At 38.7% G+C, this 26,845-nt stretch overlaps 1 protein-coding gene across 1 annotated transcript in view; it reads right to left on the reverse strand.

Annotated features, from left to right (window-relative positions):
* Window positions 1-307: 307 nt before the first annotated feature.
* The window catches only part of LOC139698994 (uncharacterized), a 201,947-nt gene continuing 175,409 nt past the window's right edge, over window positions 308-26,845 (reverse strand). The window contains exons 15-21 of the mRNA XM_071597988.1: window positions 24,946-25,120; window positions 9,217-9,503; window positions 7,649-8,048; window positions 4,854-4,995; window positions 2,959-3,071; window positions 2,806-2,916; window positions 308-677 (exon numbers count right to left, since the gene is read on the reverse strand). Of these exons, the coding sequence (XP_071454089.1) occupies window positions 520-677; window positions 2,806-2,916; window positions 2,959-3,071; window positions 4,854-4,995; window positions 7,649-8,048; window positions 9,217-9,503; window positions 24,946-25,120 (1,386 nt within the window). The 3' untranslated portion in view covers window positions 308-519. The remainder of the gene's footprint in view (window positions 678-2,805; window positions 2,917-2,958; window positions 3,072-4,853; window positions 4,996-7,648; window positions 8,049-9,216; window positions 9,504-24,945; window positions 25,121-26,845) is intronic.

Genomic DNA, 26,845 nt, shown 5'->3' on the forward strand with positions numbered 1-26,845 from the left:
CTGCCAGGACTCAAGATTCCCACTCAGGCAGTTAGCGTAAGCAGGTCAATGATCAATATTAATATTCTTCATAATGTTCACTTGATTCAATAGGGGAGCATTGAAATTTTCCCACTAAACTCTTCATAAAATAATCATTTGAAATGGATATTCAAAATTGAACGCACTCTCACCAAAAATACAGGGACTACACAAATATGTTTAGAAACGTAATATATTTAGGACAAATTTAACAAAAGTTAAATTTACTTATAAAATGTGTATCCGTATACACAAATACTTTATTGGTGAAAATAGTTTTGTTTGCTTTTAAATATTACAATTAATGCAGGAGTCATAATAAAATGACAAATGTGGATTCATGGATGCTAGGGAAATGCATGAATTTACGCTCACTTTACTCATATTGCACTCCTTCTGGTGGACATAAAAATATGATAAGATATGCAATAAAATTTGGTACACATCCTTTTACGAAGATTCTTCAATGAAAATTCTTTCATAGACATATGTCAATTTTTATATTTTTCCAATTCGGTGCACAGACCAGCTGCGAAAAAGACCCTTCCCCGTGGATTTCTTTGTCTCTCTTCCATGAGCCAGCTCCACTTCCATCGAGACTCCGCTGGAGCTCAGGGACAGCCAGGTGCGAACCTCATTGGAACCCGGAGCAATGCCTGGAAAAATGTCGTCAATTTTACCGTGAGGCACATTTAAGGAATCATAAAGATAGAAAGAGAAGAATCCATTGAGCGGTGAGCAGATTAGTTAAGAGCACTTTTTGAGTTGGTTTGAACGAGGGACACAGTTGACTGAACTTTGAGTGTTCATAGTCTCATTGCGTGAGTTGTAACTCACACACACCATGGATTGCTACAGAGCACCCCTCCGAAGAGAGTTCCTACATTTATTCTTCAATTGAGGGCAATTGCCAGGGCAACATCAACTAATCTCGAGAATTCCTACATCACCTTAACCCACATGATACCCAAACACCCTTCACAGTCATAAATTTGAAGAGCAATCTGTAATTCGGCTTCCCCTCCTCACAACACAAGACATCTAAAGTTATGAATATATTATATAATAATAACATACACCTTCCACATGTCATGACACTCTAAAAAGTGATAACAATTCAATGACTCAACAACTGCTGCTGGTAATCAATAGATGATAATAATACATCAAAACATTGAGATCAAGCATTGACCTTAGTGAAAATAGAGTTCCATAAAATTTAAATGAGCATGTGAAACGCAAGATTATAATTGAAGAAACGTCATTTAAACAGACGAGAATAAATGGAAAATTTCAGGTCTTCTGAACAAGACACTCTTTTCTCTTTAAAAATGGAAATTAATATAGATGAGAAATATGCACCCATATAATTTTTAGTGTCAGTATCGCATCAAATTGAATGAAAACCAGGGAGACAATCCAATGAAATAAAGTGTCTATAACAATTATAAGTCATATTTGAGCATTAGTGGTTCAATTTCTTTCTTTTTGAAAGTAATGAAATCCTGCCTGCTGTCAAGCACTGAGTTACATAATGATATGTCTTAGAGGGGTTCAGAAATTACACATACTAAGTCTGTCCCAAAGGTAATAGGACTTGTTTTTTCCGAGACAGATGGACGGTTGGACGAGCGGAGGTTTTTCTGGCTGGGTTCGAGGGACGGGTGTCTCAGGGAAGCCCGGAGAGCAGTGATCAGTTGGCTCCCTGCCTCTGCAGAGTTAGAATCGTTCATTTGCGAAACCTCTGTAACGTGACCTCTCGACACTCTATCATGAACCGATTATTGGAACTGCATTATGCCATCAAATTTTGCATGAAACTGGGCAAAACCTGGAACGAGATTCATGACATACTCAAGGCAGGTTCTTATGGTAATAATACCAGGGGTAGATCGGGTGTGTTTTTGAGGGGCACAAGTTGATTTGGAGGAGGGTAGAGGAGATGTTGAAGACGCCGAGCGTTCAGGACGTCCTTCGACCTGAGAAAGAGTGACTAAAATATTGCAAGGGTGAAGGCTTTGTTGGACAGAGATTGCAGATTAAGTGTTCTCATAGTTTCTGATGAACTTCGCATCCCTAATGGTCGACTTGTGAGCAAAAACATGAGTACGAGAAAGGTGTGTGCGTAGTTGGTGCCGCGAGTGCTCTCGGACAAGCAAAAGGAAACTTGCACATGGATCTGCCAAAAGCTTCTCAACCATGCGAGTGGAGATCCAAATATTTTTAAACAATGCCCCACCAGACTTCTTCCTCTTCCCCCGTCTCTAATCCATGCTGAAAGGACGTCACCACGCCTCAGTGGGAGCGTCACAACAGGCCGTGATGAGGGAGCTTAGCGGCATCCCGGGCACCAACGCCTTCCAGAAGGCATACGAGGCGTGAAAAACCCGCTGACGGCAGTGTGTGGACGCACAAGGGTGCTACTTTGAAGACTTTTCAGTGGATGTATCAACTCTGGCAGTGAATGCTTTTTTAATCGATACAGTCTCACTGCATTTTGGACAGAGCTTGTATATCAAGGAAAAAGCAGTGAGATGGTAAAACTCACAATTCAAATGCATGGCTTTAATACATTTCTAAACTTGTCATTTGTTCAATTGTCCATTTATATTTGTATGTATTGTTAATGTGTTTCAACAATGAAAATGACACAACTATTATTCATTCTACGTCATCAAGCTACTTATATTCAAGTCAAGAGCAAGTTGAGAGAACAATACACTTTGGAATGAAAAGTTTGATTTCACTTGGATGCCAAGATGCCATGAATCCAAAAAGGCTTACCTGAGAGGAGCTCCTGAATTGTGATGCGCCTGCTGGCAAGTATGTCCTTGTTGCCGGACGAGCGAATCTCAAACAAGAGGGCAGCCCTGCATGACACGCCCTCCTCTCTCTCTCCTCCCCTCCGCCCCCCACCTCCCATTCCCCCCCCGTCACTCACTTGGAAACTCAAGTCAAACTGTGGATTGGGCACCGAGGGCAGCAGGCGGGATTTTGCCAACGTTTTCCCCGTTGCCACGTACGGTGACTTACTTCCTGGGATGTTTGGCCTGTTCAAATTCACAGAGAGGGGGTGGGGAAAATATTCAGCAATGGATCAAATCTGAGAGCCATCCACCATTTCATACATTAGTTTTATTTATTTATTTAATGTATAATTATAATGTAATGTAATATTATTTAATGTATATTTATTTATTCAATGTATATTTTTATATTTTATTTATTTTTTAATGGCTTTACTGTCCCTTCTCCAACCTAACATGTACACCAAGCAAAACACCCAAGCCCTAGGTGGGGGTTAGCCCTCCTAGGGCAGGAATCGAGACCGCAAACCCTGGGTGGGTAGGCAGAGAATGTTACCCTTCAATTACCTGGGGCCCAAATCTGAGAGCTATCCACCATTTCATACATTAGTTTTATTTATTTATTTAATGTATAATTATAATGTAATGTAATATTATTTAATGTATATTTATTTATTCAATGTATATTTTTATATTTTATTTATTTTTTAATGGCTTTACTGTCCCTTCTCCAACCTAACATGTACACCAAGCAAAACACCCAAGCCTTAGGTGGGGGTTAGCCCTCCTAGGGCAGGAATCGAGACCGCAAACCCTGGGTGGGTAGGCAGAGAATTTACCCTTCAATTACCTGGGGCCCAAGTCTGTAACTTGCTATCTCCAGAGAAATGCGCTCCCGAATCTCTCAAAACAGCTGATTCTCCAAACCCAAGTCTCTAACTTGTTTCCTATCAAAATAGAGTGGATGCTCTCTGATAGAAAATAAGTCTGTCAGCCCAAGTCTGTAACTCATGAAGCAAATTGTAGGAGACTTTGACGGTAGAATCTCTCTCGTTGGTCCAGAGAGGGGGTACGTAAAATTTTCTCCTAAGTAAAACTACGAGGATTTTTCAATTCTTCCCTAAATTTTGAAGCATGATATGGACCACTGAGATTAATATCTGCATATTAGGAGTAATTAGATGGAAGCAATTATGAACGATTCTGTGGAAGACTTTTAGATACGAGGGTAGGCTGAAAACTAATGCACACATGTTTGTAGGCCATTAATAAAATGACCTTCAGAAGCACTCCTGGTGGCATGTGGAAGTAACATTCTCCCTAAACACGCATGTGCAGGTTTGAGGTCATGTCATTCATCCAGTGTATTTTGAGAAGCAGAGGTATGGAGACGTGTTCCAGTGCTATGTCAATGCGAGTTAAACAGTGTGCTGTTATCGAATTTTTGCCCTTCAGTCTTTGCCATCGTCCAAGGCGTAATGATTACCCTTGAGGTGTCTCTTGAAATGAGGAAAAAAATAAAAATCGCAAAGTGCAAGATCGGGGGAATAAGGAGGATTTTCTGAATTATCAGCGAAAAAAATGCATCTAGACAGCTTTCTAGGAAAATAGAATAACGAATATATCATAAAAAATTAAGTAATTATTTAGATTCTTTCTCTTCTACAAATAGAATTCACATAACAGGTTGGTTCATTATGGGTTGAAAGAAAAGATGAATACGATTCATGATTCTAAGCAATGCATATGTAATATTCTTTAAAAAAACCTTGGGCAAAATTCATTTTTCCTACATTTTTAGTAATTACATTTATTCATATCATAAATAATTGCTTCAATTAAGGAGTATTTTGCTTTACAAGAAAAAATTCCAGATCAAATCATGTTCATTGTGTAACATTCCACCATAGCAATTTTGCATTGTCTCATGTCCAAGCTCTGTTTCTTGCCGAGCATCTTAATCAGCATACGGTAATTTCAAAAACCCAGAGCAAGATGTGAAAATACTTCATGAAAAACTCTTACCTGAATAGTTTCACGCGGCAATACAGCTGAGCAACTCTAGCAACATTCAACCCCTGTGCCTGGATGACCCTTCCCTCCACACCAATGAACCTCTCGGGAAATTCGTGAGCATCAATTAAGGAAGCAGGGACAACATTCAGATCTGAATGAGAGGAAACAAAGAGTCCAGAAATAGTAACAGCCCTAGATGAGGAAGCTTAGAATTCACAGTATCTTTACTAGAATTAAAATCACTAATCACAAAGAATAGTCTTAAACTCACTTCCTTCTCGGATAACTTTGAAGGACGATTGGAAATATTTTGACCAAGGAGAGCAGCTTTTATGCTTCATAATTAAACCCATATTCACCATTGGAATGAACACTCACCTAAAATATCAATTTCTAACTTCATTTCATTAATCTTTTCCCAAATACAGACTCATTAAGTCCAACTGTGGGAGTGCTTGCTCAATACCTATTGCTTTGAAATTAGCAATACATCTCAAGATTCAGGGAGGCATATATTGTATTAATGGCATTAATTAGCATGTCGACATTTTATAGGTAAAAATAAGTAGTACAGATCTCGAAAAGTACTAATCAAGGCCTCAGGATCCCTTACTGGGGCACCAGAGTTACTTTAAAATGCTCCGCTATCTTATCAGATCTCCTCAAAACAACTAATCCAATCATTAAATTCCCACCCCATCCTAAAGCCACTCCCATGCTCTGCAATAAACCGAGATGCAAAACATGTCCTATTTCAAAACCATTATCCAGTCAATCTCCCACCTTCTTTTTAACTCTTTCCCACCAATTTCCTACTCCTCCTGCACCTCCAGCAATGTAGTTTACCTTCTTGAGTGCCAACTATGCCCTGCCTTTTATATTCGACAGTGTACAACACCCCTCAGTATTAGAATAAATAACCAGCAGACCTCATACAAGAATTCTTCCCTGAATGGTATGCTCCCAATCCCCAAACACACCTCCAAATACAACACTCCCTTTGATAAATGCTATAGTGTATACATTTTAGCATCCCTCTCACCCTCTACCCCTCCACTGCAACTCAAAACAATAAAGCAGGCATTTATCTGGCTCCTATATTCCTGGAATCACCCATAGACATTAATATTAGACATTAATAACCCCGATTTTTACATATTTTCATCCCTGCCATATTATCCCCACATTTCTAAAAATCTCCCTCCCAACTCTTCCCCTCACAAACCTTGCCTCACCTTCCAATTCCATCCAGCATCTCCAGCCCCTTCTGTGATAACCTTTTCCTCAGTTCCTTCCTTCTCTTCCTTGAGAAAGGTGCCTTGTACCATCAAAAATACCAAAACGAGTGACTTTCTTTTCTTTTTTGTGTGTTTCTTTGATTTTGTTCGCTAGTTCATTAACATATAAAAACACTGATGCAGGTAAAACATAGAAACACAAAGAGAAGACACTCAGATATGTAGTTTTGACATATCAATGGCACAGCGGTCATCATCAGCTGACTTCCTTCCTTGCCAAACCTGGCCTCTTTCCGTGTACCTTTTTGTATAGTTGGTCCAGGAGGTTAGCCTGGTATTGTCCAGTAATTGTTTGAGCAGTTGATAGATAATATATCAGCAGAATCCCTTTCACATCCTAGAAAACTAAAGCCATCACCTTTCTTGCCAACCATATTGTCTTTGCTTTCTTTGATGGTTGTGAATCAGCACGCTTCCACTGCTTCACCCACTGTTTTGTCTCTGGGGTATAGCAGAGGACCCAAGTTTCATCTGTGGTCACAAACCTGTGCAGAAATTCTAATCGGCTGCTCTTAAAACAGGTCAAACATTGTTCAGAAATTTGCATTCCAATGCATTTGTGATCCTGCATCAAGAGTTGTGGCACCCATACTATAGCAGATAATTTTCTCTCATATCCAATTCCACTCTTCAAATGTGACATGCCCATTCAGGTGACATACCTATGGCTTCAGCGATTTCCTGCACTTTCATTCGGCAATCCTCCATAACCATTTAATGCACTTTTACAATAATTTCTGCGGCAGTGGCACATTTTGCCCGACCACTAGGCACCTCATCACCTAAGCTGTTCAGAATGAACTTAAACTTGTTCGTCCACAGGACAACAGTTGAATATGAAGGAGTCGAGTCCCCAGTCAGAGTGTTCTGAAAGTCAGGATGAATTTCCTTTCCTTTTACAGCTTTCTTTTTGAGTATTTAATCTCTGCACAAATATCAATTTTTTCCATCTTCATAAATCATTAAACAGGAACAACAACAGAGTGGCGTCCAAAACACAGATCTCTTCCCAGTGCACTGATGTGTTTTGTGTTTCCTCTTAAAGGATTACCTAAAACTAAGCAGGAAACTTGTTGTCCTAGTACTGAAATCTGGTGAATATGAGAACCTTTGAAGCTACCCTCGTATCTCAGACAATTTTGATGAGATGCAATTTAGGAGCCCTGATGAAATGATGAGCCAATTGGCCATCTTAGTATCAGTGGAGAGGGAGACCTTGACTGTGTGGAAGACTTGAGAGCAATTTATCCAGAAGAGTACTTATTCACTTAGACCGGGATTGTATACAATATGTGCATTGATTTTTGGTGAAAGTTAAAAACCTAGTGGTCAGTTCACGGTGAAGTTTCTCACATTTGTGGTCACGTGAGCTAGTCACTCCTGCAGATTCTATGAATAATGCATCTCAATGTCAGTGCAGTAATTAAATTAATGTAAAAATTATCCCATAATTAAGCCCATCACAGAGAATTGTTTAAACCAGGAAGCGTATAGCTAGCTGCTCACCTGTCGGCCTCTTAGAGATATTTGTTTCCGTCTGCTGAGGAGAGGTCGAAGGTGAAGAGTTTGGAGAAGGGGATGGAGTTATGGGCAGTGAGGTCGTTGACGAGGCTGGCTTGGCAGCTGAGGTCATCAATCCCATGTGTCTCCTCATCAGGAGGAGATTGGGCTGTGACATTGCGTGCCCCAAGATCCTCATCCCCTCCCTCGACTTCGCCCTTGGGCTCCTCTCCCCATTGAGTAATTCCGTCGCATCAGCCTCCCCCCCACCTCGGGGCTCTATGCTGAGAGTGATGGACCCCCTGGGGGCCAGCGGGTTGACGGGCGACATTGCTTTCTTATCCTCTCCGTCTGGCCGGACGTTTGCCTCAGAGCGGAATCGACGGAGGTTCAGTCCACGTTTAACCTGGCGAGAGGGGACAATCACATCAGATTGCATCAATTCTAAGAAATAAATTCTTAAAGATAAGTAGTTTGATCATTTAGAAGTTTGGGCAAACAAGTCTCAGAAAATTATCAATGACCAAGAACATTACTATGAGTGAGTCTAAATTTTGCTAATCACACAGTTCACCTTGCTCTTCAAAAGCCATCCCTTTTCACGAATGTTGAGAGGGCTATGTACGACAAATGCAAGTCAGTCATTAATCATTTTTCCCTGATTTTTTCATTTCTTTTTAAATTGCCAATATCTAGAAAATAAAAATTACTACCATTCCTGAGATCTAAATAATTGGTTATGAAAATTGTACAACAGCATTAAAACTAACAAAAGGGACTTTTTGATGATTTTGGAACCTTTATTTAAAATTTTTCAAATGGCATAACATCATCATACCATGGGTCTCTTGAGACTACAGCAATGGACAGTAAGAATCCTAGGTAAAGTTCCAAGGGCAAGCAGTTGTAGACTGCACTTTAATAGAATAAACCTTCTAACTCTTTCCTGCTTGAACACATTCTATATTTTAATCTTTGTACAGTAAAATATATCAATGTTCACTCTGACAACCAATGCTGATATACACATAGGCCCAGCACAAGATAATGACTTGAGAATATCTGCCCACAACTCATCGTTCATGTTTGCTAGGAACCCTGGATTTGCTGGTGTGACATTGTTGAAAGCATGACCGAGAAAATTAAGGGAAATAGATAACTTTTTGTTATTTATGTCTAAACTACATCAATTCCTTTGTGATCAACAATGCTATACAGTTGATGAATTCATGTCCCTTTCTCTACGTAAATGATATTCTTCATAAATGACTCTCTGTGAAAATACTCTTGTTATTGCTCATGACTCCTGTTTTGTGTTTCATACTCTATCAACTTAATTATATTTTTGATGTATATGCTTACTCTGTAATATCCATTCAATGATGTCTGCTAAGAATATGAGTGGGCAATGTGACATTTCCATACTTGTTACAAACATGTCTCATAGGAACCAATAAATATTATTATTTAGCCTAATCTCTTCTATGTTGCTTTTAAATTATGACTCCCCATTTAGGCAATGCTTTATTTACCCATAATAAGTTTGTTTTGGAAGTATGTAAATGAAATCAAACCTTCTGCTTCATGACTCTAAAACTGCTGTACTCTGCTGACTTCTTTGGAAAATATGAATCTGGTGTGGCACTCCTTTGCGGACTAAGAGATCTCCTGGAGCCCATCTTGTCATTGTTTGTCTCGGTAACGGTGACCCTTGGTACACCAGTTGTCTCATCAAACCTGCTCATCATCTTAATTGTTGAGTTTATTGTAGCCGTCCTAAACTGTGGAGAGCCTTCAGTCGATGAGCTGTGATTCAATTTCTGGAGAGAGCTGTGGTTCCGTATTGGCGGGGGTGGAGCCACTGTTGAGTAATCAAAATATGAATAAGTACACCAATGGCAACCTCATTTGATAACAGTCATTCATTCAACACGCTAAGTTTCTCAGGTTGTGTTAAGATGACATGACCAATTTCAATGGTTAATGATTAGTTTTGCTGCATCATATCAACACAATGATTGAGTTTTCAGTTGCCTACTTTCATATTCTTTTCTCATATACTACCTAATTTGCTCATCAGTTCTTTCTCATTCTAAGACTTCAAGAAGAGTATCTTATAAACACTTCCCAGCCCTCATTCTTCATTTCAAACCTTTAACAAACAGGATTCACAGCTTCGGAATAATCTCAACCAATCCATGTATCAAAGAGATTATGTTTAAGAGATATGTGGAATAGAATGTTCATTAAAGGCAGGTGTTTATGTTTACACATATAAAATTATCTACCCTAAAGAAAAATTTCAGTATTTGGTGTCAAAATAGGAATTAACTTCCCAGAACAGTGTTATAAAATTACAAAAATTACCAATACCATATTTATATATTTTGATAACAGACAATGTTTCCAATGTTCAGTAGCTACAGTTAAGAACAACACAACCAAAATTATGAATCTATCTGAATGATAAATTCGTGGCTTGTGCTATGCTTCAAGTAACAAAGTAAGTACTTAACCACCTTTCAGAGGTTAACAAAGCAAGCATTGGTGAACTGGCCGAAGTAACAAACTGGTCTCAAACCATTTGCTAAATACAGTAGACTGCTTTTCTGTAAATGGCCTCATTTATATTCTCTTTACTAGGCTTGGTGCTCTCTTCATTAGGTGCTGACAGTCCTTTAGAGTTAAACCAGCCAAAGTCCTCCATTATTTTGCATATACAGGGTCTGTCCCAGGAGTATAAGGACTTATTATTTCCCTGACAGATGGAGGGATGGGTGGTGGTTTCTCTGGCTCGGTTCAAGGGAGGGGAGTCTCAGGAAAGGCTGGATGCTGGTGGCAGTCGACTCCCAGCCATTGCGGAGAGCAGGTTGTTTGTTTGCAAAACCTCTATAGCCGAACAATGTTACCCTCCATCATGAACCAGTCTTGGAACAGTGTTATACCAACTAACTTTGCGTGAAACTGGGAAAAATCTGGAAAAAGACTCATGACATGCTCAAGGCAGCTTATGGTAACAATGCCATGGGTAGATCAGGTGTTTTTGAGTAGTGGAATTTGTTTCAGGAGGGTAGAGAAGATGTTGAAGGTGCCAAACATTCAGGGCGCTCTTCGACCACAAAAACTGACATAAATCTTGCAAGAGTGAAGGTTTTGTTGAAGAGGGATTGCAGATTATGTGTTTGCATGGTTTTCAATGATCCATTGTCATCCCTAAGAGTGATGTACTGTGACGTGTGAGCAAAAAGATGGGCATGAGAAAGGTGAGTGTGGAGTTGGTGCCTTGAGTGCTCTCAAACAAACAAAAGAAAACTCGGTTCACAGATCTTCTCGACCATGTAGGTGAGGATCCAAATTTATAAGGCAATGCCCTGCTAGACTTCTTCATCTTCCCCTGCCTCAAATCTGTGCTGAAAGGACGTCACCATGGACCAGTGGAAGTGTTACAACAGTCTGTGACGAGGGAGCTTAGAGGCATTCCAGGCTTTGCTTCCCAGAAGGCATACGAGGCGTGGAAAACCCACTGGCAGCAGTGGTGGGTGAATGAACAAGAGGGCTCCTTTGGAGACTTTTGAGTGAATGTATCAATTCAGGCAATAATATTTCTTAATCCACTCAGTCCTACTATTTTTAGGACAGGCCTTGAATAGGCAGTCTAATGTAGTCTAATTTCTCCAAATGCTGACCTATATGTTGGCATAGATGATAGATTTGTGATTTTGCCATGTTCCTTTCACTCCAATGACCTCCTTGTTTCTATTTTGATGCCTTCCATTTTTTTCCTTTCATCGTATACTGGCAGATCACTCACAGGGATGCCATTAACCCCTCCATTAACACAGGGATCATATTTAGATATATTTGTTCCTCGCAATATTTTTCCTAGACCTTGATTACAACTTTTCCCTGCTTGATGAAGGCCATAGCTTTAATCAACTGACTCTCTTAAGTGTTCAACCCCAGCAAGTGTATTTTAGCCGCATTAAATGAGTGCAACTTGTTTACCAGTCTCCCACCCAAGAAAGCTCGAGACATTGCAGAAGCCATCCTCTTTCAGAGGTCTGCGCCTAATCCTACAATCATTTGTGAACTATATGAACTTCTGAAGACATAAATTTTGCAAAATTGTTTTATATTCAATGGAAATATTTTGAGCAGTCCAATGTCTCAGCTGTGGGCCCCTTTGTTTGCTCTCCAGGCAGATAGCACCCACTATATGGCCCAATTCACAAAACACCCGTTCTCTCCAGTCAATGGACTGACCAAACATGTTCTGTGTTGGTGTTGATATGCAACAACGTGTTTTATGAATGGAAGGAATCCAAAAGGTAGCTTTAAATGTTTTTAGCTCACCTCCTAACTGGAAATTGACATGCAACACAGAAAGTATCACTAAACTTCCTTGATTTAAACATTTCTTGCATCAAAAACCATCTAGAATTAAACATCTTTCAAAAAAGTTCACATACCGACCAAGGATTCCCTTCAGCTCAAGGCATTGTTTTCCACAGAAGTTATCTACATTAAATTTTACGATAAGCAGATTGCAGAACATACTAAGGTGAAAAACAAATTTCAAGAAGGAATTAGCCACCATATAACTAGCAGTCAAAAACAATAAATTAAATGACAAGCCCGTTGACCCCTAAAAAATAAAATAGACTAGCAGTCAAAGAAATTTTAAAATTCCAACCATGACAAGTCTTTACTGCCAAATGGTGGATATTCCTATACCTGATATGATTTTACATTAGAAATTTCCAAGGAACTACCGAAAGATAAGATTAAAATACTTCACTATGATAAAGAAAGCCTCAGGATTCCACTTTCCCATGCAAAAGACCAATTCCTGAAAATGGGAAAAGGTGGAGTTTATAAGTTTATGTGTATGTAGGCCAAAGAGGCTGAAAATGTCAATATTGAGTGATGGAGGACCACGCCTGCATGAGAATCGCCAAGCCAACATGACGTTTTGCCAAATATTTATTGGAAAACGACAAAAAAGTGATTTCAAATTTTACAAGTAGGAAATAAGGACAGGGATTGGATGATTTAGAGCAATTTTAGACAACTCTAAACAGTGTACGCTCCAACGAGTGAGAGAATTTAAACAAAAATTTTTGTATACACTCCACTCGGCAACACCTGAGCTGCAGATGAGAGGAACAACTCCTCCTCTCCCCCACCCTCTCCCTTTGACCTCCAAAGTGTGAGAGGAGTCTCGCTATCACAGTCAATGTGCATCTAACTACCCCTCCCCCTCACTCCTTCACCATTCGACAGAAGCGTTCCCCATGGGAGTATTAGACATCGACATGTACACCATGCTCATACCACAACATAACACTCCATAAAAAATGCAATGCCATTCCCTACAATGCCACCCTTCTTATCAAGGGACCCCAAAAAGTATTCAAACAGGTAGATACAAACACCACGCATACGAACCCAAACACACTTAAGAATCTCTAAGGGAAACCCAAAGACCAAACTCCCATATTGAAATTTTTGCGAGATTACACAAGCACCAATTGCCAATGCACATACACAGGGCAAACTAGACAAAACCCGATCATCAGGTTCAAAGAGCACCTGGATCATTATAAAAATTGCCATTTCAACCAATCAGCTGTTGCTAAACATATGCATGTATCAGGCCTCTCAACCACATGCAAAGATTTAGCATTAACCAAACAGACAACTTCAAACTGGATGCCACAGAAAGCATACACACAGCCACTTGGCAAGAAAGCATTATGAGCAAGGAGCCAGGCATCTGACAACATCTCAATTACCCAATTGGTAAAAGATTTTAAAAGAGACAAAATTGAAAACAAACCAATGGACATTTCTACCAATGCCCCCAATGCCAACTTCATCACTAACTTCACATAAATTCAAGCCAGCTTCTGCCCAAGAACCCAATCCTCTCCCCCAAAATCATCCATTGAAATTTTTATAAACCTTCTCCTGTCCAGAATTTCCAAACCGTCTTTCCTCAAGTCCCTAAATCCTCGACCCAACCCATCTCCTACCGAATCCACAGAACCAAGAATTAAGGCTCCTAATATCATCATTACTTCCGCAGACAAAGGTTCAACGATTGCTGTCTTAAACAGATCAGATTACATAAGGGAGGTTGACAGACAACTCTCGGATACGTATGCATACCAGCAAATCCCCGAAGATCCAAACCCCGCACTTCAGAAGGAACTTATTGAATTTCTCGTGTCCAAGGGGCCAAATGAGGGTCTATCTCCTTCAGACCTGGACCTCCTCTTCCCTCCCCACTCACATACCCCTCATTTCTATATCCTTCCAAAGATTCACAAGCCTGGGAATCCTGGTCGCCCGGTTGTATCCTCCCATCACTCCCCAGCCGAAAGAATCTCTGCATTTGTAGACCACTATCTCCAACCGATACTCCATTCCATACCATCACACACCAAAGATTCTTACCATTTCCTGGAAATACTAAAATCAACCTCCCTCCCTCCAGATACTGAGATCATTATGGCCACCATAGATGCAACATCCCTATACACATCGATTCCCCACTCAGAAGGTCTCTCCGCTCTCAAACATTACCTCTCCCAATGCTCTGAGCCACACATACCCAGCACAGATTTTCTCCTTAGCCTCTCCAAGTTCATCCTCACCCGCAACTCCTTTTCCTTTAACCATAAATTCTTCTTGCAAATCAAGGGCTGTGCCATGGGCAGCAGGTTCAGCCCTTCCGATGTAAAACTCTTTCTTGGTCTCGCAGAGAGGAAATTCCAGTTAAAACAACCACTGAAACCTCTATTGTGGCTCAGATACATCGATGAAATATTCCTCCTCTGGCCACATGGTACCGATTCCCTGGAAACTTTCATTTCCGACCTCAATACTTTGTCCTCTGTCTCCTTCAGTTCTACAGTTTCCTCCTCCCAAATCACCTCCCTGGATGTAAATGTAACATTAAGAAACCAAACATTTCACACCTCTGTACATATTAAACCCACCAATAAACAGCAATACTTACACTATAATAGTTGCCACCCATATCACACCAAATGCTTCATTCCTTACTCCCTGTCCATAAGAGGACACAGAATTTGCAATGACCCCGACTCCATGATAATTGCCTTTCAAATCTACACTGTTCCCTCCTCAAACAAGGTTATCATGAATCCCTCCTGAACAAAAGGTTCTGAAAACATGCCTACACTCCCAAACCTTCCTCCGCCACAGAACCCCACCCTCTTTCAAGCACCACATACATCCCGGGCTTAGAATCTCTACAAATAATCCTAAAAGACCTCTCCCCTATCCTCAAAAATCATAATGCCACTGCCAACCTTTTTTCCAAATGTCCCTCTGTTACTTTCAAACGCCCCGCCAATCTATCCGATCTCCTCAAATCAACCAATCCACTCCTTAAATGCCCACCCTGTCCCAAAATCACTCCCACGCCATGCAGTAAACCTAGATGCAAAACATGCCCTATTTTCAAAACCAAAATCCCATCCCTCTACCACCCGCTTTTTAACTCTCTCCCACCAATTCCCTTCTCTACTTGCACATCTAGCAATGTAGTATACCAGCTAAAGTGCCAACTTTGCCCTGCCTATTATATTGGACAGTGTACCACACCCCTTAATATTCGAATTAACTACCACCAAGCCTCATGCAAGAATTCTTCCCTAATTGATATACTCGCTATCCCCAAACATGCCTCCAAACACAACACTCCATTTGATAAATGTTATAGTGTATCCATCTTAGCATCCCTGCTTTCCTCTGATCCTCAACTGAAACTCAAAACACTGATGCAATCCTTCATCTGGCTCTTGGAGTCCTGGAATTGGCCAGGAATCAATATTAGGCATTAATTATGCTGCTCCAAACATATTTTCATTCCCTCTCCACCCCCATCACCCTCTACATTTTCCCCACCCTTCTAACGCTGTCCCTCCAAACCCTTCCCTTCCAATTACTCTCCCCACTTTCCCCATCCATCCATTGCTCCATCCCTTGTATTCCCTTCAGTTCTGTCCCTCTCTTCCTTGATAAAGGTGGCAACGACCACCGAAAATTCGAAAAATAGTGAGTCTCTTTTTTGTGTGATTCTGTGTTATTGTCTGTGTCCACTTGTGCTAAGTGCTATCATTATATATATTCAAACACGAACTCCCACCAAACGGCAAACAAATACTCGTTCACATAGAAATAGATATAAGGAAAAGGGATAGGAACACATAAAGGACGAACACAGTACAGGTGGGGAAGGTGGAATCAGGCAAATCAGGTGGATGTAATGAACATATACATATATATATATATATATATATATATATATATATATATATATATATATATATATATATATATATAATATATATATATATACATATATATATATATATACATATATATATATATATATATATATATATATATATATATATATATATATATATATATATATATATATATTTTATATTTATATAAATATATACCCTTTACTCCCCTGAATAAATCGTGATTGCAAACATCGAGTTTAAAAAAAACTAATTACCTTTCTCTTCAATAAAGGTTGGAATTTTTACCAAAGGCTTTCTCTATAATTTATCAAAGACCTTTGATTCTGTTGAAGATTTACTCACTGGCATAAATAAAGGCCTGATATATGCTGATAATAACCAGCACTTAATCATGGCCCTACTTGTATCAAATAAGCTGAAACAGCCAAAAACTCAGCAATTTTAGGCATGGTTAACTGGACTCACCAAAAGAGACTTCAAACTAAGACAGAGGATAAGGGGAACTATCACCCTAATAGTGATAGTTACCCTTATCCCCTGTGATAAGGGGAACTATCCCATATCAAAAAAGGATAGTCTTCCTAGCCGTTAAATTGAAAGAAATATCCTACAGGGAGAAAAATGAAATTTCCCGGATTAACCCTTTCGCTGCTGTGAATGTGCTTTGAATGTTTGCAGGTTAGGTTGATACGAGCATACCTTTTTGCCCTCCTGTGGTGGACTGTGTGCGTTTTCATTCTCCCTTTCCCACACCCTTGCTCCTTTCCCAAGGAATTAGCATGCTGTTATTCCTTGGCCATGAGTTAGTCATACTTTGCCCTCTTGCTTTCTTGAGATGAGAATCCCATTTTCTTTGAAATCAAAGTTTAAGTCCGTAATTCTTCACACTAAGCCCATATTTCATTCATCTCTGTTTAGGGTCATCACCTGTGATATAGTGGCCTATGCAGTTCCTACAGTTCTGGTTACCTGGAAATTCTCCATTTTCCCAAACTTGTAGCTGTAAGGTCGCATTTATTTTGAGTGGCATTGAATTTCAGTTTTCCATCCTCATCATGAACAGTGGGTGTGTTTCCTTGCTGACAAAAGGAAAATGAGTGTTTTGCAAAGGTGATGTAGTGGATATGTTTTCCAAGATTATTCGGGTCTCCCACCGGGTCCACGTTTGTAGGTTTGCCGACGTTTCGATGGCCGAGTCGTCCATCATCTTGTCATCGGCATGTCATAATCTTGGAAAACATTATTCGCCGGGAAAGTACCAGATCATTCTTAGTGGATATGTTGTTTGCGTCAAATGAAGAGTGCAAAAGTTCATGTATATTTTTTCTAGCTCTTCAGAGGCAAGTGTTAGCCATGAAAGTGACTCTGATGACAAGAGCCCCTTAGTTACCACCTCATCTTGCAGTACTTAGCCAAGCAGCAAGAAATATTTACTCTGTGTGTTTTTATATTGATGCCGTAGACAAGATTCCTTTGGGATTACTAAAAGGTTTAGGAAAATGTGGGAGAATGAGACTATATGCGCATATCCGTAGTATCTATGAGGAAAGAATCTGGCCGGAAGATTTTGGAAAGGCATTTGATAGAGTGAATTGGGATAACTAATGAGTATATTGCAGAAAATAGGAATAGGTTGGAGGGAAAGGAGGCTAATCCACAACCTGTACATGTCTTAGACTGCTCAGGTGGGAGTGGGGAACGGGGAGTCCGGATGGGCAGTGTTAGAAAGAGGTGTAAGGCAAGGTTGCCCATTATCACCGTTGATGTTCAACCTGTACGCAGAGGAAATGATTAATGAGGTATGGGAAGAACTGGAGGTAGGAATGAAAGTGGGCGGGGAATTCGTAAAATCAGTTAGGTCTGCTGATGACCAAGGTTTAGTTTGTCAGTCAGCCAAGGGGTTGCAAGAATCGTTGAATGAATTTGAAATTCAATACGATAGATACGGGATGAGAATCAATATTAATAAAACCAAGGTTATGCGATTTTCCAGAAAGAAAAAGGCTAAGCTAAACATTGAAACAGGAGGGCAAAAACCAGAGCATGTAGAACAGTTTACATATCTTGAAGTTTTTTGGACCAACGTAGTTATGATAGTTGTATCCATCCAAAACCTACCTAAACCAGTCGATTACCTAGTAATAATAATAATTTTTAATTCCACTGATAAAAAAGCATGCACAAGTCCAGCACTTTGTAAGTTTCTGCTGAACAATAAAACTGATTCTTGTGGGATAATAAGATGTTACAGGAAAAATATGCCTATATTTTCTGAAAAAATAAATAGAGGTGGCTTTGAAAAAAAAACATGGGAAAGTACTTGTGATGAAATGCTGTGATAAGCATGCTAGCATTCTGTCTAGCATTCTTGAAGGAAAGCTGGCTGACAGCGGTTGAAAGTGTTTCCAAACTAATGAAAAATTTGTAAAACCAGATGCTGCCATTGCATACAATGTATGTATGGGTTGGTGGATAAGTCGTACAAAATAATTCAGCCTTTAGAAAGAGTAAGAAAATCTCTGAAGTAGAATAAATAGTAGATTTTTCATTCAGTTGATATTTGTAAGTTTAATTCTTATTATTTGTATCATATTAACACTTTAAAAAAACCATCTATGAAGAAGTTTGCAAATGGTATCTCTCAGATAAATATAGCCTCACAAAAAACCCAGATCTTCTGGCTGGATAAGTTTGGAATATGCAGAAAAATATTCCCAAAAAACTAAGTACACAGTATTTCATAGAAAAAATTCCAGCAATGGAGGGGAAAACAAAATCCCAAAGGACCACATTGTGAGTGTAAAAACACTAAGCATAGCAAAAGTATATAAGGACAATAGATATTGGTGCAACAAGGCACCGCATTTTTGATGAATGCTTCAAAGACTATCATACTTCGACATTTTATTGAAATAATTTTTGTCAAAATTAATTAATAAAACTTTTCCATTAAATAAACAGCGAATCTAAATTATTATTATTATTATTATTATTATTTAGCGATGGAAGTGATGCTTTAAAATTGTGACATGTTTACATTAAATCATCAACAGAAAAGAGGTAACAGATTCTGAATTGAATAAACAATGGCCTCTTTATTCTGTGTTGGATGAGCTACCAAAATGTTACCATTTTGGTAGCTCATCCAACACAGAATAAAGAGGCCATTGTTTATTCAATATAACCCCAACAAGGTTCAACCCAACAGTCTCAAGGTTGAATCCCAGGGAAAGAGAATGATTTTTACCTTTTGAAAATTGTTGCATCATAATCTGAACAAATTTATCAACCACAGCATTCAGCTAGAATGGGTTGTGTTCAATGGCATCCTATGCATGAAGCCAATGCATTTTTATTTGGTATGGTGGTCATAACCCTTTTAATGCCAGCGGATCTATCAGTCGAGTGTTTTTTCATTGGCACCTTTACTTTCCTGTGCATCGCAAAGCTTTTGTAAATGATTTTTGAGCATCTGTTAATGCTTTCTTATAATTGCTGATGATTTTTCAGGATGAGAATGAAATATATGTTCACATTTTGGTTATTAGAACATAAGGAGTTTCCTGCATGGTAGCGTCTTCTTTTCATCTTCCTTTTTCATCTTCCTTTTCACCTTCTTTTCATCTCGTAGCAGACTCCACATCAACATTAGCTCATATACAAGCCTGCATTTTATCATGCATCTCTGTATTACTTACAAGTTCACCTTTGTATTATTGTAAGGTCATCTCTGTAGTGAGCACAATTCACACTCTGCCCCTCTTGTCTTAAACATTTTCGATGACACGTGATAATTCATTTCAATGGAAATGAGACATTTTATCTTCGCTCTGTCATGGGATTCTCCGTAGTAGCCCTTTCGATGTTGCTTAGGAAAGACTAGCAGTGACAATGATCACTCAATTATTCATTCTGTTGGACTTAATTTGTCAAAAAAACAAAGAATATCTTCTTCCCAGAGCTCCCTGTTTGAAGATATGGATAGGGGAGAAGTAGTGGCTGATTCTCGGGAAGATTTCGTGTTTGGGGGGATATCCCTGTCGGTGGGGTGTAACTATTTAAAAAATAATGTCTAAAGCATTTAACTGTTTGTGTGAGCTAAGTAATTAGTAGTAGAAACTTATTATGACATAATTATTAATCAATGTAAAAAAATTATTAATGAAAAATTTTATAATCTGAAAGTAAAATTTAAAATTTTAAAAATATAAATATTTAAATTACATATTTTTTCTAAATGTGTAGACAAGATAACAGCATCATTGAATTTTTTAGCAGACCTGTGGCTATTTAAAGTGTACCCAAAAAAAATTAGCTAAAATACATTCATATTGGGCTTTATATAAATTTCAAGGCTATAAATCCATCAAAACCGACAGCCCTTGCATTTTTCACGTACGCTATGGAAAAGAGGCCAGCGCTACAAGGATTAAAATCAACGTGAGTATTTGAAAAGGAAGCAAATTTTACATGATGCGTACATGAATAGAATTCACATGCATGCATATTTTATTAGTAAGCATACAGATTTAAAAGATTGAGATAATATTTACCAAAGAAAAAAGAACCAAAGAGTTTGTTCATGCATTATATATAGTACTCCAAGAAGGTAGCTACAACTAGTTACAAAGAATATCTGGAGTACATGTTTTATTTGGCAACAAAAAAGTCATGCATTCGTGAACAAAAGTAAAAAGACATAATAGATTATACACAAATACTTTCTTATTGACAAACATGAAGCACCAGGGTACATGTTAAGTTTTTAGAGCACCTCTATGAATCCACATATTAATGCATACAAATTTCTCAGCATTAGTCATGGAAGAGAGAGAGAAAAATACCACATTACTTGGATAGATCATTGGTTTGCAATAAACCAGGAATATATTCTGAATTTAAAAAACTAGAATTCATCCAACACATAGGTTTAAGGTGTCATGGAGAATCTGAAAAGGGAAAAAATACAATCTATGTAAAGATGAATAGTTTACCATGAGAAACCGCATGATTACAGTAAAGCCTGTTCATAGTGTACCATATTATGTCACAACTAGTTTATGATGAGGAAAAAATTAACTTTTTAAATGAGTATTAAATTTTAACTCCACTATCTTTTGCGAGCACTATTCGTGATACCATCCACTTTATGATTAGTCCATTGAGCTACACTATGGAAAGGATTTGCTCAATTATGGTTTAGAGGGAATAAAGTCATTGAAATATTCATCATATTAATAAATTTCAATTTCTCAATGGATTGCTTTGCTTAATACATTTCCGCACACTGCTCGACAGTGTGCGCACATCTAAATTTGAGAAAATAACAAGAATCAAATGACAAGCATGCATATATTTCTGTTGAGATTCAGTTAGTGAATAGAAAGAAATCTGTTCCTTGGGAGAGATTTGGCTCACAGGACCATAAAACGTGTGCTTACAAAACAAAGAAGATATTTGCCATCTGAAAGTGAAGGTAAGTTATCACATATGCTTGATGGAACCATACAAATGAATAAATGATTCAATAACATGATGAATTGAGAAAACTGCATCAGGTAACAAGATGCTGTTTGCCATAGCGGGGACAAAAATTCAATTTTCAATATTAAAATGGGAAAAGTGTGAGTACATTTATACCGCTTGAATTGCAATGTGACTTACATGCACCAAAAAGGTTTGGAAACATGTAGAAGCTCTACTCTTTAGAATTGAGCTGCCAAATATATTTCTGAAGAGAATTCACATGCTTAGTGCCATTTGGAAATCCTCCCCGGCCACATTTTCACTGCTTCAGTGTCAGTGCAAATTAAAAGTTTTGATATCCCTATTGAACCTCTATGAAATCAATTTTTTTTTTCAAAATTACTGAAAAATCTCCTTTATCATCAGTCACTGCCAAAAAATGTAGAGCAAAATTAGTGTGCATCATTAATCTAAGCAAGATCCAAAATGTTAGTTAATATTTCTGAAAATCAGCATTGAGAGATGGACCAGTTGAAGAAATCATTATTCAAAGCAAAAAATCAAAGAGTGCTTTTCAGCATATTATAATCTCCAAATAAAAAATTGGATAATGTGAGAACCAAGGAATTATTTCTTCAATCCTTTACACACATACAAAGAGATGAAGTTATATTTTTAGAATTCTATCAGTCATGGCATTTATGAGCAACAGGGTATTGTAAAACTAGCAAGGGAGAATCATATTCCCATAGGATGAATTTAATACTCACGAGGGAGGGCACATGTTAAGAAACATTTACATTGCTTCATGTGAAAACATTTTCTTTCCCTTGAATTAAAATATGAGTAAAACATCTTTGAACCAAGGATTCAAAGAGACATTTTAAAAGACTCAAAAGCCATCACTTTAAGGACTCAGCGAAAAAAATTGAGATCTCCAGCAAGGTCTTCTAGCAAGGGACAAAATTCATTGAAACTTTCATATTTATAGACTAAATTTTCTGAATTAACTGTTTTAATAGCCATGCAAGCCTAATTGAGGGATATTTGCGTATATATTCTGCTTGTAACTATGTATGGTATAAGGATAATGGCAGATGGTGGCAGTGGCAGCAGTGGTGCTTCCGCTGTAGGAGAACCTTTCATAGGGATGTATTCACATGTTTCAGAATACCTTCCAGGCATGGCAGACACATCTCCACAAATGGAATAATGCATGAGGAGAGTATTCTGAATAATTCTAAGTATTAGTACAAGTACGATCAATAACTCTATTTTTACCATCAATTATGCACACTGCTTTCATAATTGACCATTCAAGGGTGACCACAGCAAACGCGCATTTGGAGTTTAAGGGCAACAAGTCCTCCCCTTTGCCCCCCAGTGACATAGCATTCAAATGCACTCCCTGCTTGCATACAAGCAAAGCATGCTCGCATCATGACTGACCGAGCAGTGGAAATTGACCGCATGGCCACGCCACATCAGGGCACCTTTGCAGTGGCAACCTTCCCCCTTCCCAAAAACAATTCCAAATTGCTCAACCTGAGCCCCGCAACATCAATAACTTGTAGGCATGGATGGATGAAGGTAAAGCGATTTTATCTCACCCATAAAAAGTACTCGGTACTTATTAATCAGAATTCTTTTTGAAAGATGAGATGCAATCCATGGAGATTGTTCACCAATTTGTGTGTGTTCACCAAGTGTTCACACTTTGCTCAGAGGAAGAGAGGATTGTTTCCTACACTGCAGGCCTTGCCACAGCACTCACAATGCAACAACCAAGCCAAGGATGAGATTTTCACAGGAAAATTATGATTTGCTATTTATAAATAAGTTATGATACTTTAATAAATTGGTAAGTTCATGTCTAAAAATGAGTCTGAAAATTAAGATATGGCCAATAAAAGCAGTAAATATCAACATACTTCACTCGGAAGTAGGAGTCAGCTGAGTATGTATGCATGATGGAAGGAAAACAATGAATATAGTTATTTGTAGAATTTATTCCCATGTGTTGGAAGAACTTGGGTGAACCAATAGATAAGTATAATGAGCTCTGCTAAGACCCCTGAGGACGTTAAGGTGCTCAAATCAACCGACAAGGTGATGGCCATCTTTTTTGTGATGCATGTGGCATCATCTAAATCAATTACTTTCAAAAAGGAATAACAATAAATGGAGAGCATTATGTGTTGCAGTTATTACACCAGTTAAGAGAATAGATCAAGAAAAAACATACTTATTTGGCAAAAAACAATTCTCTTCCATCAAGACAATTCACCTTGTGCACACCTGAGCAGTTTTTATGGCAAAAATAAGGGAATTTAAGTTCAAAGGGTATGAAAACGTGCACAGCATTCACCAGATTTGATTCCCTGGGGCTTTTTCTAAATTCCAAACTTGAAAAACGGTTCGGAGGAAAACAATTCACATCAAACGAGGCGGTAATGCCAGCAAATAGGCTTATTTTAATGACCTTCCACAAAATCCTACTTTCTGGATGTCTTTAAAAAGTTGGAGGAATGTTGAGAAAAGTGCATCAAGCTGAAAGGAGATATTGGTTAAAAAAGGAAAAAAATTCTACCAAAAATAAGTTGTTTCATATTTTTTCCTTTGGACTTATTTAACGACCCATGTACTCAATCAACTACTTCATTTTTTTAGCGCATTATGAAATGAACTAAAGTCTTTGCCACAAGATTTTCCTTTGGATCTTGAGCTCAAATCATAAAAAATTTCTTGAATTTCATTGACTATCGCTAAAACAAATGTCTACTGATAAATTAATTACGTGTCTTAGGTTTACCTATCTTAGGCATGATCATTTCTCATGCATGCTTTTTTATTTTATGCCAACCTCAGGTGTCACTCTCCTGGAGAATTAGCCAGTCACCTTCATTGACTTTGAAAAAGTTTTCAAGGTGCTCTCAGTCACTGGATAAGCATCCTTAATTTGTATCAAGAAAAGTATATGCGACACCAAATGAATTCTATGCACCTAAAAGAATTTATCACACAAAACAATAATTAAATTAGGAATCTCAACATCTCACTTTATGTCTACGATTATTGATTTCTCAATCCAGCAAGATGCTTTCAATACTTTCCAGTCCTTCAATCCGCTCTTTAGGGCATCACATATTAATAACGTCTATATTTTCCTCCACGCAAAAGAATTCATAACATTTCACATTCTGTAAAAGAAGATTTCATTAATTGGTCATGCATAGTTAATGGGAATCAACCTCATGCAGGTATGAAATAATACCTCAGCAAATAACCACATCCACTAAAACCAAAGAGGGAAAAAGCAGGCATTTAATAATTAATTACATAAAAATAATAACAATAAACAGCTCCCTTCTCCAAGAGATGAGAGTAGTTTCCTAAAAAGAGCACCCATGCTGATTGGAGTGTTTTTTAGACAATGAAATGTGAAGCATGAAAGAGAATCCATGAAACATGGACTGCTTTCATAGTTCAATGCCATTATGTTTACAGTCAATGCATTCTGGGGACCATTACCTTTGTGTGAGCCAAATTTGCTAGACGGCTTCCTCAGCATTGTTGGGCTGCTGGGTGGTGGTGGGGGTGGCACCAAAGGGCAGTTCAGCAGTCGAGTTGCTCTTGCCGAACGTTCCATGAGTGGAGATCCTGATTCATTCCTTGAACTACTAAGGCTATTTACAGAAGAATTCCCCTGAAAATGAGGTTTACAAACCTACTTGATTCTGTCAAGTGCATAGAAATCCAAAAATAAATTGACTGTTCCTAAATTGAAAATGTGGGTCGTGATAGTCCAGGGGGCAGAGCATTGGACTACTGACCGGAGAAGGGGCCCGGGTTCGATTCCCGGGCAAGGCACTCTGGGCACCTGCAGCTCCACCCAAGCTATGTGATTTTTCGAGCACCAGATCTTCCTGGGAAACCATATCCAGCACAGGGAAAGGAACTGGCCCCCCTACCCTGATGTGTGCATTTCACACGCCATATAGGGCTTAGTACTGGGTGAACTCTACCATCACCTACTAAACCGACCTTCGGGTTGATTAGTGTTTATGGCTTAAATTGAAAATACAGGGCCTGGCACTAAAAAGTAAGTAAAACGAATTTTTCTGGCAAAGCAGACCACTGGAGTGGAGCACTTTGTGGAGGGAAACTTGCTGAGAGGTCTTGGGAAAGCAAAATGACCCATGTCAGTTGCCTGCAGGTCACTACAGTCTATGGATTGTTGTTAGACTGAACACTTCAGTGGATGATTGTGTCACAAATTCACGACGCCACTTCCCATGGATATGCAATAAAATTGTGCATTAGGCTCAGAAAATTGGGTTCAGAGATATTAGCCATGGCTAAGGATGCTTGTGAAGAAGGAGAAATGTCCCAAGTGATGGTGTTCTGCTTCCGCACAGGATGTTCTGGGAGGGCAGAGAGGAGGAGGTTGACGATGAGGAATGTCCATCAACAACAGAGTGTGTGATGAAAATTAGCAAAAAGTGAGACACATGCTCAATTCTGATTGAGCCCCAAGTGCCAGAATGTGATAGCAGAAGAGTGAAATATTCAGAAAATCACAGTGCATTGCATTTTCATGGAAGATTTAGCCATGAGAAGGGTGTGCCAAGATGGTCCCCAAGAGGCTGTCGGAATACTGTTGTGTGACAATCTTGCGTTGGACCTCTTGGACCACGGTGAAAGTGACCTGAATCATAAAGAATAGGAAGTCACTAGTGACGAGACGTTGGTCTGTGAGTACAACCCAAGTACAACCCCCTTTGAGTACCATTTTGGACGACTGGATCAAGTCAAAGAGGCCATGACAAAGTGCCTGAACAAGGGTCCTGCTGATGCCTTGCAGGAAGCATACCACAATTGGCGGAGGCCCTGACATTGGTGTGTTGTTGCATTAGGGTGTTCTTGTGAAGAAATTTGTACTTTGAGCAGCAATAAAGTTTTACCCAGATTTATTCCACTTATTTTTTGGGATGGACCCTGTATCCTACAGCAGATGAATAGATATACAAAGATGTGAAACAATTGAAATACAAATGAAGATTAGGCTTTCTCTAAACAATAGTGACAGCTTTTCCAAAGCCCTTGTAGCAGTCTTCTTGCAACATTTTAATTACTATTTTTGAGTTAAGGTATTACAGCTGATTAGTCTGCGGCCTAGGCTAGTATTATCATCCCTTTTAAAAAAATGAATGTATAATGGTTGATTGGATATTTTCTGGTGCCAGCTGCCTCCCTGATTTTATTTTTTTGGCCAAAGAATTAAAATTTTTGTTTATTGATTGTTTAAGCTATCATGCAAAATACTCTGCATTTGGTTTTGTTTTACTGCTAGTAACATCACTCAATGACACTGAATGTTAATTTCACATGTCTCCATAGAGTACATGTCCTTCTAACAGTATACATGGCA

The sequence above is a fragment of the Hetaerina americana genome, unplaced genomic scaffold, assembly GCF_022747635.1.
Source record: "Hetaerina americana unplaced genomic scaffold, ioHetAmer1.1.p SCAF_9, whole genome shotgun sequence".
In the NCBI taxonomy this organism is placed as follows: Eukaryota; Metazoa; Arthropoda; class Insecta; order Odonata; family Calopterygidae; genus Hetaerina; species Hetaerina americana.